The sequence below is a fragment of the Solanum stenotomum genome, chromosome 8, assembly GCF_019186545.1.
Source record: "Solanum stenotomum isolate F172 chromosome 8, ASM1918654v1, whole genome shotgun sequence".
Classification (NCBI taxonomy): domain Eukaryota; kingdom Viridiplantae; phylum Streptophyta; class Magnoliopsida; order Solanales; family Solanaceae; genus Solanum; species Solanum stenotomum.
In genome coordinates, this window is record NC_064289.1 from 12511035 (window position 1) to 12525093 (window position 14059).

Genomic DNA, 14059 nt, shown 5'->3' on the forward strand with positions numbered 1-14059 from the left:
ATATATTTAATTATTTTAATTTCTTTCTTTGTAAAATATTTATTTAATTTTTTTTCCACTTCAAACTTTTAAATTTTTTTCTTTCATTAATTTTTTATCTTTTCACCTTTTGATTATTTTTAAAAAATTATGTGGATTTTTTTTAAAATAATTAAAAAGTGTCCTTTAATTTTAACGTTTTAATCTTTTTATGTTTTATTTGATTTTCTTCACTATCCGTTCGAAATTAACTTATTTTAAATACAATACATTTGAAATTAAATTTGAAATCAAATCAAGAAAAGACAAAGAAAATAAAAAGAGTAAATAAAATCAGTAAAAAATAAAAGAGAAAAAACAATGAATGAAGGTAAAAAAAAATAGACACAAGGCAAAAAAATATGTTTATTAACGTAATTTAAATACAAGATAAAGAAAATAAGATTATTTTAAAAAAAAAACAATAAATTAAATTTTTTTTTATATACGTGACAAACTCGTATGTATAAATACAACCAACTTGGGTGGTTGACGATGCCACATTAGCATAACAGGTGCACGAAAATTCAAAAAATGTGTAGGACCCTAGTTAAGTTTAAGCGTTCTCTGAGATTTCGATCATAGTCTATGGGTACTTGTGCCTTATCCCATTATTTAATAATCATATTTCATCTTTTATCCTACATTTTCATCTTTTGTAGGTTTATCATTCAACTTATGGATATGTGACATTATGTAGCGACGAAGAACGATACAATCTATCTAAATAATGTATTCGTTAAAACAATATAATACGATACAATACAAGACAATATAATAAAATACATTATAAAACAATATGTAACAATCATTCAAAGAAAGTGTAAGTGCATTTATTTAGATTAAGATTTTGCACTTATTTGGTTCGTATAGGCGTGTGACTCAAAATTGAGGATATTTTAAGATATCCCTTCTACTTATAAATAAATTAAAAGTAGGGATGACTGTTGGGAAAACGCGGACAAGCATAAAAATATATATGGTAAAAGTAATGGAAATAAAATGGGAAAATAATGACACCAAGAATTTTAAGTAGAAACCCTTCTAAATAAGGGAAAAACCACGGCCAAGAGGAGCAACTGATATTACTATAAAAAGAAATTTTACACTGTGTAGTCACGAATACAATACTCAAAGTGACTACTACACACTCAAAAGGAATAACACTCTTTTGGTTTCTACCTTACTAAAATATTGTTCACACTCTATTTTTTCTTCACAGACTATTTTTCTTGTATAGTCTATGGAAACCTCACAGCTCTCTATATTTTTCTTTCTTTGTGAATTTGTGTATTTAGGAATGAGCGAAGGGCTCTCTATTTATAGAAAAAATTTGCAAGTGCAAATTTCAACACCATACATAATATGTCAAAGTTGTGCCACCGAAAAATTCTTTTTAATTGCTGTGTTTTTCAACATTTGTTGCTATTGCAATTTGCCAACAATTGACAATTGCATGCAGCAGTTGTTGAAGTCAAAAATGGAATACTGGGTCTGGACCCCTGCATTTATTTAGATTAAGATTTTGCACTTATTTGGTTCGTATAGGCGTGTGACTCAAAATTGAGGATATTTTAAGATATCCCTTCTACTTTTAAATAAATTAAAGGTAGGGATGACAATGGGGCGGAGCGGATGCGGGGCTGGGCGGGGGCGGGTTTAAGGTTGTGCGGAGTGGGAGGGATGTGAGGCGGGTTAAGTGGGTTTTTTAAAACTAATGCGGGGCGGGGTGGGTTGCGGGTATATGTGATTTTATGTGGGTTAAACTTAATTTTAACTTTTTACATGTTATAAGAGTGATAGAACAATATTTATTAAGATAAATTCTTTAAAGCTACTAAAATAAAGATAGTACATGAAAATGGTTCAATAAAAAATAATATAATTTCTTATATGTTTCCCTATTGACCTCTAAAAAAACAAATTTTTAAGTCATTATATGTTAAATTAATACAATAAATTGAATTTATTTTTATGAATTTTAATTTAGTATCAAACATAACTAGGAAAAGAAAGTATTAAAAAAATTATACAGGGTGGGTTCATGCGGGGCGCGGGGTCGACGGGTTGAAATTGAAAAAAATTGTTATACAGAGCGGCATGGAGATTAATAATTTTGCGGGTTAAGCTCGACACGCCCCGCCTCCGCTGCCATCCCTAATTAAAAGGTCAAATTACCACCTCTTGACACCACTCAGCCGGACATGCCATTAGACCCTTCTTTTTGGTCAGTAAAACAGAGGATATTCTATTAAATCCATTGAACCAAATGAAGCTGCTATGACTTTGATTTAAGGTATCTGTTTATGTATACTTCTGAAAATTTTGAGCTTGTTTTAGGAATTAGGTCATCTGTTGTCCTGCAATTTGACACCATTTAGACTTCTGTTTTGGTCCTTAGGCCTACTATCAAAGTTGCAAACTGCGATAAAGAATAATTTCTCTTAGGCTATTATTACTTCATAAAGTTAGGGGTCATTTGGTTACTGGTATTGATGCCATAACACTAACCTACTTGAGTTGAATTGACTACCTTTATATCCATAGTATAGCAACACAAGGGAGGTACAGTCATAGTTCCTTTAATTCTAATAGAAGTCTCTTTGATAGTTGAATATTACGTGTTTGGTTAATTGTCTTAGTGTCTCTTAGATTATACTGTAGTAGTAATTAAAAACCAATCCTTATTTCGGAGTTCATTTTATTAGAATGTTGTTACTGCACTGCACATTGTTACTGATTACTGTTTTACTACTTGTTTTACTGCATAGGTTGTTAGCATTGGAACATTGTTACTGCTACCTAATACAGGAAAGTCATTAGAAAATTGCAATACTTGTCTTTTAGCAGGCCTGATGTTTCTTACTCACTGAACAAATTGTATCAATTTATGCATGCCCGTCTGAAGCTCACTGGAAGGCTGAAACGCCTCCTTCGATATCTCAAAAACACTTCTAACTATGGCCTTCGAATTGCTCCAAGCACCACTCTTAATCTCTCTGTGTTTTCTGATGCTGACTGGGATGTCAATCTCACTGATCGAAGTTTCACAACATGTTTTGTTATTTTTCTTGGCCTTACTCCAGTTAGTTGGTCATAAAAAAACAATGTACCATTGCTCGCTCGTCTACTGAAGCAGAGTACTGGGCTGTTGCTAGTACCGTTCATGAGACCACTTGGGTGGAAAATCTTCTCAAGGAACTCCATGTTCAGAACCCCACACCACCTACAATTTTTCGTGACAACCTTGGTGTCACCTAATCTTCATAGCCGCATGAAGCATATAGGTGTTGACTTCCACTACATTCGCCAACGGGTTAACAATAAGAGCCTTATCTTCAAGCACATTCTTAGTTCCAACCAGTTGGCTGGCGCTCTCACAAAACCTCTTCCGAAGAGCTCCTTTCATCGCCATTTGTCCAAGATAGGTGTTGTTGCATACCATCTAGCTTGGGGGTGGTGGGGTGGTGGTGTATTAGAACGTTGTTACTGCACCAATTGTTACTACTTACTGTTTTACTGCATAGGTTGTTAGCTCTATATCCACCATTTAGGAGTTTGCTATCTTATTTTCCTAGTTTACTGGTTTATTATTGCAACGGCCGTACTATACTTCATTTAGAGGTGTAAGATAACATGATCGCAAAGCTCAAGCTATATAAATATTGTACGAGCTTAGCCTGGATGATTTTTTTTTAGCTGCAGCTAAACTCCCAATACTCTGCAATTATACTTTATTTGGGTCAAGTGAGGTCCTTTGTAATGTAGTTTACCTGTGTTTGTTTAGTGAGAATGTGCGCACTGAGTGGACAACTATTCCAGCTAAAATATTTGACAAGATCCGTTGTCAATTTGAGGTGTTGTTTCTTGCAAACTTACAGAAATTTTAATGTTGCCTTTTTTGGGACATGGGTAATGCTATCCGCTTTCATCAATTATCATGTTTCAAATATTCTATTGATATGATATGTTCTATTTGACACAGGAAAGATGAAGAATGTATTGAGGAAATTATTAATAAGACTTCTCAGGTTATGAACATTGCAAAACATCCTGTGGGAATCAGATCTCGTGTAGAGGACTTAAAAGCTTTGTTGAAAGTTGAATCTGGTGGTGTTCATTCTATAGGGATATGGGGGATGGCTGGTGTAGGGAAGACAACTGTTGCCAGAGCACTTTTTAATGAGATCTCATGTCAATTTGAAGAGTCTTGTTTTCTTGCAAATGTTAGGACAGTCTTAGATAAGCATGGACCGAGAGGCCTACACCATTTGCAACAGAAGCTTCTTTCACAGATTCTGAAGAAACATTCTGTGAGTTTAGCAAATTTTGCTAGAGGCAGCGAACTAATAAGCCAAATGCTTCATTTCAAGAAAGTTCTAATTGTTCTTGATGATATGGATGACAGCATCCAATTGGAATTTTTAGCTGGAAAGCATGATGGGTTTGGTGATGGCAGTAGGGTCATTATAACAACTAGAAGCTTTGATTTACTTTGCAAGCATGATGTGTTATATCATGTCCCAGAACTGACTAACCATGAGGCTTTAGAACTTTTTAGTTGGCACGCCTTTCAACAGGGAGCTCCGGTTAAAGACTTTGAAGAGCTTTCACGTTGTGTAGTAGATTATGCTAAAGGCTTACCCTTAGTTCTGGAGGTGTTGGGTTCTTTTCTCTACAAACAAAGTAGGGAAAAGCAGATAAGTGCATTATATAAACTCCAAGATTTCAGAGATGGGAAAATTGTTAGGTTACTCCTCATAAGTTTAGATGCATTGGGTGCCAAATACAAGAATATATTTCTTCATATTGCGTGCTTCTTTAGAGGAAAAAAGGAAAAAGATGTGATTACAGTATTAAATAGACTTGGTTTCAAGTTACGTTATGAAATAAATGTCCTCAGAAGATCATTTTTATATATCTCAGAAGGAATGATTGAGATGCACGATTCAATAGCACAAATGGGTCAGCAAGTGGCACTTGATGCTGAGCAGGGCAAGCCATGGAACTGCAGTAGACTATGGCATGGAAAAGATATGAACACTGTTTTTTCTGCAAATCAGGCGTGTGGTCCTCTAATGGCTGAGAATTCTGGTGACATTCTTTTCCCTCTTGTGCATTATTTTGCCTTGAAAAAAGTAGATGCCAATTTGAATAGGTTATACAAACTAGTTAGGCTAAGGTTTAGTCGTGCTGATACACTTACATTATATATGGTATCTGCTAGGAGTCTTTTTAGCTTGTTCAGAGATTCGTATGTGAGTAGAAATATGTAGAGACCCACCTTCGTGTTTTTAAAAAATATATTAGTCTTATATCAAAATTATTGAGTACTGAAATGAAACCAATCCAAATTAAATAGAATAGATTTGAGGATTCATATAGCCGACCCCAAAATTAGTTAACGATTGGAACATAGTTAATGATGTTGTCGTCTACTTTGTTTCACAGAGAGGGAAGGTTTGACATGCGAGCCTCTTCTGTCTTTCTGTTAATGTATAAATCACTGTTTTAAGTCAACCTTCCTTGAGATTCCCTTTTCTTCTTTATCTTATTAATTTTTTTTGCTTCTGGGCTCTGCTCCCAAGTCTTTACCTCGTCTTGCTTGTATATTTGCAGATTGCCAGAACCCATACATTTTCTGTGGCCCCCCAAAATGAAGCCAATCAAAAGTGGAAATATGATGCCTTTTTGAGTTTTAGAGGAGATGACACCCGCAATAACTTTGTTGCCCATCTTTTTAAACGTCTCCAAGACATAGGAATCAACGTATTCAAAGATGATGTGAAACTTGAAAGAGGAAAGATCATTTCGACAGAACTCTTGAAAGCCATTGAGGAATCAAGAACTGCCATTATTATCTTCTCCGAGGACTATGCTTCATCCACCTGGTGCTTGGAGGAACTCACAATGATCATGGAGTGTGTTGACAAGAAGGAACAGAAAGCATATCCTATCTTCTATAACGTCGAGCCATCAGATATACGCATGAAAAGTAAGTCATCAGAAATATTCGTTGAAAGTAACACTCCTCTAATAATATTATTTATTGTTCTGACTTATTTAACTTATCAAACTTAAATTCTCTTTCAAAATAACTTTTCTAATCATTATTTTAATATTTTCTCTTCTATAGCTAATACATATGTAACTGAAATTAACATTTTAAGCTCTCTGTGAAGCTAAGAGCAGCAGCTTTGCTAAAGCGTTGGAAAAACACAGGGAAGATTTCAAGGCTAATTTTGAGGAGTTTGCAACCAAACATGAGGCAGATCTTGCTCTCAGGAAAAAAAATGAGACAAATTACAAGGATAATTTGGAGAAGGTGCAGAGGTGGAAGGACGCTCTACATAGAGCTGCTGGAATAGCAGGACTGGATGTTCGTAAAACTGCTAATGGGTGAGTAGTAAATGATCCCTTGACGTTTCACTTAATTATTGGAACACCTTTTCTTTTTTTGGGAAATGCTATGCAAAGTTCAATGGTTTCTGTAGTCTTTGAAATAAACATGCTTTTGAGACTAGCATGTAAACTTTTGTTGGTTTTCTACCTTTTGGTATAATTCTTGTTACGGATGCCTTTGCCCAAAAATTCAATAAAATTACTACTTTACCAAAAGAGAACATCTTGAAAACACTAGGGATCAGTTTATTATATAATTACTGATAAGTAACCAAAAACTCTGACTCTAATTGAGAGTATTTCAAGACCCCTCTTCTTTTACTTATAAGAATGTCTCTATATTCTACTTTAAAATGTCAAATTACCTTCTGAAAATACCATTCAATTGGAGATGCATTTAAAACTTTTGGGCTAAAATACACTTTAGATGAACTCGTGAACAGATTTTTTTGCCGGGGATAGGGGTGGAATTCAAGAGAGATGCAGAATCATGTGAACATGACATGATTTTGGTTACAGTATGCTTCTATATTATAGTTTTGAGTGGCAAACTTCAATTTTTTGTTTTGCATGTCATTTAGGCTCATGAAATGTGTACTCTGTTTAAATCAGTCAACATCCATGTACGACTGTGAGAGTAATCAAGTGAAATTACTTCCAGTGAAACTTAATGCTTTCTTCTCTGGGTTCCAAAGTTGTGAGTTGCTAATAGAGTAGTAAAACGTAGATTGCAATACAAAAATGCATTAACAGGAGTAATTAATATTGCATGGTCAAGAATATATACTCTTTCGTCTTACGTAGATAACCCCTTAAACTTGTCAGCGATGGTCATGTAGACACTTCAATTATTTTAGTGACCATAGACACCTTTTGTTGGCACACGTGTGTCTTTTGAACCCCTTGATATGACCTGGCAACACGCGTGCAATTCAATTGCTTTTGAGCACATAATGGGTGTATTTATTGTCCATTTACAAATGCTAAAAGATCAAATTTCCTAATATACCCTTAATTGCTAAAATAGCATTCATTCGATGTGGTTTGTTTGCTTGCTTTTGCTACCGGACTTGCTGAGAAACCAACAAAGTTATTTTGTGCATTTTGTATTGAGCTTTATGTACTATTATTAAGAGGTGAAATTGTGGAAAAGAAGAAGAAGCTGGGGGAGAGAGAAAAATTGGGTTTTGATATTTTTAAGTATCATATTTCCTTTTTATTGAACTTCACCTTGAGCTTCATTGTCCAAAAAAAAAAAGGCGTCATCTGATCAATTACTAGATCAGGCTATCCTGGTTTGTACTGGTACAGTAGTAGGCGCAATTTATAGCTTACAGAAGAATATGTTGATTGTACGTAATATAAAGGATTTTTTTTCAATTCATGAGCATTTATCTGAACTCAATCCTTCTTACTTATAAAGAAAATGAGAACTTATTACAATGATTGAGTACCATAGTATCTGACATTGACAAAAATCTAGTTGCAATTGAATCTTGTTTGGGAGAAGCGTGATTTTTGCTGACAATGTAAATGAAAGTGGATGTGATAATGGAAATGGATTGCATAGAGAAGGCAACTATTGAAAGAGAAACTTCAAACGAGGTTTCTTGTAATTTTGAAGACCCTGTTCCCTCTCACATATTAGACAAGTCCTGCAGAAGCAATGGATGGAATATGGACTGCTTTTGGCTACTTTAACATTTCTTGTGTTTCAAATGTTCCATTTTTATTATTTTATTTTTACTGAATGCAGGAATGAAGCAGATTCTATTGACAAGATTATAAATGATAACTTCCGAAATATGCACCGCACCGTTTCAGCAACTGAAAGATATCTAGTGGGAATCGAATCTCGTATGGGTGAAGTAGAATCATTACTGAATTTTGGATCAAGTGAAGTCTGTTTTATTGGAATTTGGGGGATCGGAGGCGTTGGGAAGACAACTGTTGCAAGAAAATATTTTGACAAGGTTTCTCATCAATTCCAAGGGTCTTGTTTTCTTGTGAATGTTAGAGAAGAATCAAAGAAGCATGGGCTGATGTACTTGCAAAACACACTTCTTTCAAGACTCTTAAAAGAAAAATCAATGGATATGACAAATTTTTATGAAGGAGCCGACACGATAAAAATTAGGCTTTGCCATTGGAAAGTTTTAATTGTTTTTGATGATGTCGATGATGAAGACCAATTGAATTATTTAGTTGGCAATCATGACTGGTTTGGTGGTGGCAGTATAGTCATTACAACAACTAGAAACCAAGATTTGCTACGTAGACATGACAAGTTATATACTGTTCCTGAATTGGCTAAAGATGATGCTATTGAAGTTTTTAGTTGGCACGCTTTTCAGAAAGCGACTCCTGATAAAGAGTTTTTGAAACTCTCCAAATCTGTAGTAGATTATGCTAAAGGCTTACCTTTAGCTCTTAAGGTCCTGGGTTCTTTTCTCTACAAGCGAAGCATTACTGTGTGGAAAAGTGTATTAGATAGACTCAAAGATATTGGAGATGAAAAAATTGCTAATCAGCTCAGTTTAAGTCTAGACGGATTGAGCCATGAAGAGAAGAATATATTCCTTGACATAGCATGTTTTTTTAGAGGAAGAAAGAGAGATGATGTGATTACTATATTAAACAGTTTTGGTTTCCGATCAGAGATTGGAACAGATGTCCTCATCCAAAAATCACTCTTATATATTTCTGAAGGAATGGTTGAGATGCATGATTTGATAGAACAAATGGGTCAGCAAGTGGCACGCAATGTTGACCCGGACGAGCCATGGAATCACAGTAGACTATGGCATGAACAAGATATAAAAACTGTGTTTTCTGCAAATCAGGTAAACATGTCCTCTGCTGGAGATTTCCATTTTCTCTTTTGCATTATTTTCCCTCACTGGAAGTAGACATCCAAATTTTACAACTTACTTTAGCACTAGTACATTTTTCTCAATCTAAACTGCATCTCATAGGATAGTTTCTTTAATCATGTAATATCTTGGCAACAAGTATGGCCTCGTAGCTTCAAATTTGTTCTTCCATATTACTTTGCACACAAGGATATCTCATGTAGCTACCAATTAGGAAGATTAGTTGCATATTTTGTTTCATAGATTACTGATGTGCCATCTAAAGATTTCAACTAGACTAGCTTACTCAATATCCATTTACTAGAGTTCTAGTTCCAATTATGATTTTGTAGTTTTAGATTTTTATCATCTTGAACATTTATTGTCGAATAGAAAATGAGTGTGTTAATGTCACGCCCCGAGGCTACCCCCTCGGCGTAACACGGGACCTAGGATCACGAGTGACCCCAAGTTAACCATGTGTCTGGCATATCATAAGTATACTGAAAGATAACTAAATAAGCAAGAACTGCGCAAAAGCTAAAATAGTGGTTATCTGAAAAATGGGGAATACCCAACTAGTCTGAATGTATAAACCATACTAAGAGTTTAATAACAACTGAAAGATCAAACTTAACAAGCAAGCTGATACTACTACTATGTCTGAAAAAGCCTCTAACTGAGTTGAATTGCTGGGACATGCCCCCAGCTAACTCTAACAAAACTGAAATTAACATGTAAAGACTGAAATGAAAGCATGTCTATTGTCCTTGAAGTATGAAGACTAACCACTAAAACTGCTGAATACGGATCAAGGATCGATCTAAGCGCGGTCTGAATGCTGAGTACTTGAGCCTACATCATGAAAGGATGTAGCGCAGAGCATGCGTCAGTACTTTGGATGTACCGAGCATGCAGGATATAGATACTAAGTTGAACAGACATATATAAGCTGAAACAAGATATAACTGAGCAATACTGTAAACTGAACAAGAATGTAAGTACTGAAACATAACTGAAAAACTAAACTGAATGTAATGACCTAGTGTTAATCATGAACATGACATGCTAAACTGAATACTGAAGTATATACCGAAAACCTGGTCAAATGTACTAAGAGTCTGACCGCGGGAGCTACTATTAACGGACATAAAACCACGTGAGTTAAACGTGGAGTCTGATGTATACACCCCATCGAGAGGACCCAATATACCTTATCAAGGGTATAAAGGCATGACTGGCGTGATCACTAAATCTGATGCTCAATAGAGGGGACTTATATCCTACGGGGGCACATAGTTCTGGGACTATGAGGGTACACTGAACGCTAGTCCAACTCAGTGCTAAGTCTACTCCCAATTGAATATGTATATGACACCTTATGACTGAAATACTGAAATGCCGAATAGCTCAAAATACTGACATGCAAAATTTGAGAATGCAACATTTATATACTAATAATGTAACATTCGAAACTGGAGCATGATTATCTGCTTAATTGACCTAGCAAGTGTAATTCAGGAACTAAGAGAATCTAGACAACTAGGGTTCTGAGTTTCATGCAAGGAACTAAACAACATTTCCAAGAAATCATGATATTTTGATTAAGAATACAACAACAGCTAAATCACAGCAATTACGAGGACTACTTTTCAAACTCTAGGGCAGTAGGCAGCAGTCATGGTTGCTACGGTCACTGGACGGCCTCCTTTCGAGGTTGTTCAGCCCGCCCCACCACCCCAAACCACAACATACGCCACCATTTTCAATTCCAATACTATAAATCCTAAACAATCTACCCTAATTAACTCAAAAATAATTGTAAAATCAATCGAAATAATTCACGGAGAACCTACTATCTCGTTTTCAATGGAGGAAAGACAAGACTTTATGATCGAAGAGGGATAACATCAAGCAGTGGTGTTTAAATTATCCCATGGTGCGCCAGATTTGAAGGTATTAAGGTCAATTTTACCGAAACATCTTGGTACCAAGGGCAATTGTTTAATTGACTTACTTGCTCCAAGACAAATTTTGTTGAGGTTTGATCTATATGAAGATTATGTACTAGCTTTATCTCGCTCAATTAATTATCTTCTCTACAATGGAAAGGAGCACCAATGTAGGGTGTTTCCATGGTCCATTGGATATAACCCTAAGGAGGAAACAACGTTAGCTGTGGTTGGATTTCTTTACTGAACTTCTCTCCAGATTTATTTGTAAAGAAGTCTTTGTTGTCTATAGCATCAGCAGTTGGGAAACCAGTAGCTATAGATAAAGCTACTCAAATCAAGTCAAGACCTAGCACGGCTAGGGTCAAGGTTATACTTGATCTAATGGAAAAGCTTCCAAATCGTATAAGGTTGCAGTTTGTGGATGGAAAATCTGGTAAGTTAATGGAGGTTTTTCAGGAGATTGGATATGATAATCTACCTTTGTATTGCAATTATTGTAAGCACCAAGGTCATGATGAAGATAGTTGTCGTTTGATTTCGAAAAGAAATCAAAATAACAAACAAATTGATGATACCATTGAAGGTGCTTTAAAAGTACTACCGATAGTGAAAAGTATCAAGGTGATGCGAGAGAGATATTAAATGAAAAAAGAAATAATAAAAATGTCGATCAAAGTAAAGCTACTTCTTTAGATCGACAATTGGTTGCTTCCACTTTCAAGCAAAATCGTGTAAACTCAATGGATGTTGATACAAGTAATATTGGTGTTCAAACAAATATCGAAAACAAAGATGATTGCAATAACCAATAGGCTGCTACTAATGAGGTGCAATCAAAACAAGTTGGGTTGAATTTGATGTCTAATGCAACTAAAAACGCAGGGGGAACACCAAGAGTTGGGGTTGATGCGCCGCGAGTTGATTCAGGGCAAAAATTAATGGATTCAGGACAAAAACTAATGGATACATCTGATGTTGAAGATGCTGAAAATTCTGGGCAGCATGTTTTGCAAGTCGAAAACGAGAATCCAACTAAAAATTGGACACTGGTTGCACAAAAAAAATCAACTAGTAGTCGGAGCCTTTCCCCTACTAGTCAAAATAATTCTCCATGTAGAGAAAAGGGTCCGACTGGGAATTTTCATGACAGTGAGAAGAGGCAAGATACTAGTAATGCCTCAAGAGACCTATTATGTTCGAATAGCTTTGATACTCTATTGAAGACTAATGGAAAGCAAGTAAGGTTAATAGAGAATGACCACGATTTGATCCAAGAAAAACAAGTCTCACCACCTGCTTTAAATAGCAAATTAAGTCCAGAAGCTCCTGTATTTGTGCCTAAATGTGTGCTTGCAAGGAAGAATGAGTCAAGTGCCTTAGTGTTAAATACAATTGATTTGGGTGAGGATTCTCTTGATGAAGATGGAGTGGATTTGGGTGAGGATTCTCTTAATGAAGATGAGGAAGACAATATGTTGGACATTTGCTTTGATAGAGTGGCTAGGGAAGGGGATATATGACCTAGGCAACAAAGAAGTGGAAGCAACAAAAGCAAAAAGAAGACATATGGAACGCAACATAGTTGGGACGGTAAAATGACTGAGCACCTATCGATGCGACAGTTGAAGAATTTAAAGACACAGTTGGCCTCAGAATTCAAGATCAAAGATTTAGGTCAGTTGAAATATTTTCTTGGCATGGAAGTAGCAAGATCAAAAGAAGGCATGATGGTGTCACAAAGAAAGTATGTACTAGATCTTCTAAAAGAAACAGGCATGAGTGGTTGTCGTCCAGCTGAAACACCTATTGATCCGAATATAAAATTTGGAAACAAAGAAGGAAATTCAGTTGACCAAAGTCAATATCAGAGACTAGTGGGGAAGTTGATCTACTTATCACACACTTGACCTGATATAGCTTTTGTTGTAAGCTTAGTGAGTCAATTTATGCACTCTCCGAAGGAAGAGCACTAAGAAGCGGTCTACTGGATTCTAAGATATCTGAAAAACTCAACAGGGAAAGGATTGTTTTTCAGAAAAGGTCAAGATAGAGGCATTGAAAGCTTTACAGATGCAGATTGGGTAGGTTCTACTATTGATAGGAGGTCTACATCGGGATATTGTACTTTTATCTGGGAAATCTCGTGACTTGAAGGAGTAAAAAGCAGAATGTTGTAGGCCGTAGCAGTGCTGAAGCTGAATACCGATCTATGGCCCATAGATTCTGTGAAATGATTTGGCTCAAAAAGATGATGGAAGAACTAAAAAGATTGTTTGTGTTACCAGTGAAGTTGTACTGTGACAACAAAGCCGCCATAAGTATTGCTCACAATCCAGTTCAACATGACAAAACAAAGCATGTTGAAGTGGACAAACACTTCATAAAAGAGAAGATTGAAGAAGGAAACGTGTGCATGCCTTTCGTCACAATAAATCAACAAATTGCGGATATTTTCACAAAAGGCTTGTTTAAACCAAAGTTTGCAATTCTTGTAAGCAAGTAAGGCCTGACAGATATTTACATGCCAACTTGAGGGGGAGTGTTGATTTGTAAATATCTAGGGGTCGTTTGGTAGAGTGTATAAGAATAATGATGAATATGATGTATTAGTAATGCATGCATTAACTAATGCTTGCATTAGTTATGCTTGCATTATTTCTTATACATTGTTTGGTTTGATGTATTGGAAATAGCAAGCCTTGTATAAAGACTATTAAAAAAATATTTGTTTACAAAAATACCCCCACATTCTTTTACAAAAATAGTAATAATAATAATAATAATAATAATAAAAAAATAATAATAATAATAAATTATTATTATTATTATTAT

General features: G+C 35.4%; 2 protein-coding genes and 2 long non-coding RNA genes across 6 annotated transcripts in view; 2 read left to right on the plus strand and 2 right to left on the minus strand.

The window, feature by feature from the left end:
- The window catches only part of LOC125872635 (TMV resistance protein N-like), a 363550-nt gene that overhangs the window by 335566 nt on the left and 13925 nt on the right, over positions 1–14059 (plus strand). The gene's annotated exons all lie outside the window — the stretch shown is intronic.
- Positions 1–14059, plus strand: part of LOC125872634 (TMV resistance protein N-like) — a 360886-nt gene that overhangs the window by 308460 nt on the left and 38367 nt on the right. For all 3 annotated transcript variants that reach the window (XM_049553392.1, XM_049553393.1, XM_049553394.1), the window contains 2 exons: positions 5638–6013; positions 6201–6417. In XM_049553392.1, coding sequence (XP_049409349.1) covers positions 5638–6013; positions 6201–6417 — 593 coding nt within the window. The remainder of the gene's footprint in view (positions 1–5637; positions 6014–6200; positions 6418–14059) is intronic.
- Positions 1–14059, minus strand: part of LOC125872687 (uncharacterized) — a 150830-nt gene that overhangs the window by 107871 nt on the left and 28900 nt on the right. The window lies entirely within an intron of this gene.
- Positions 1–14059, minus strand: part of LOC125872686 (uncharacterized) — an 88783-nt gene that overhangs the window by 71188 nt on the left and 3536 nt on the right. The gene's annotated exons all lie outside the window — the stretch shown is intronic.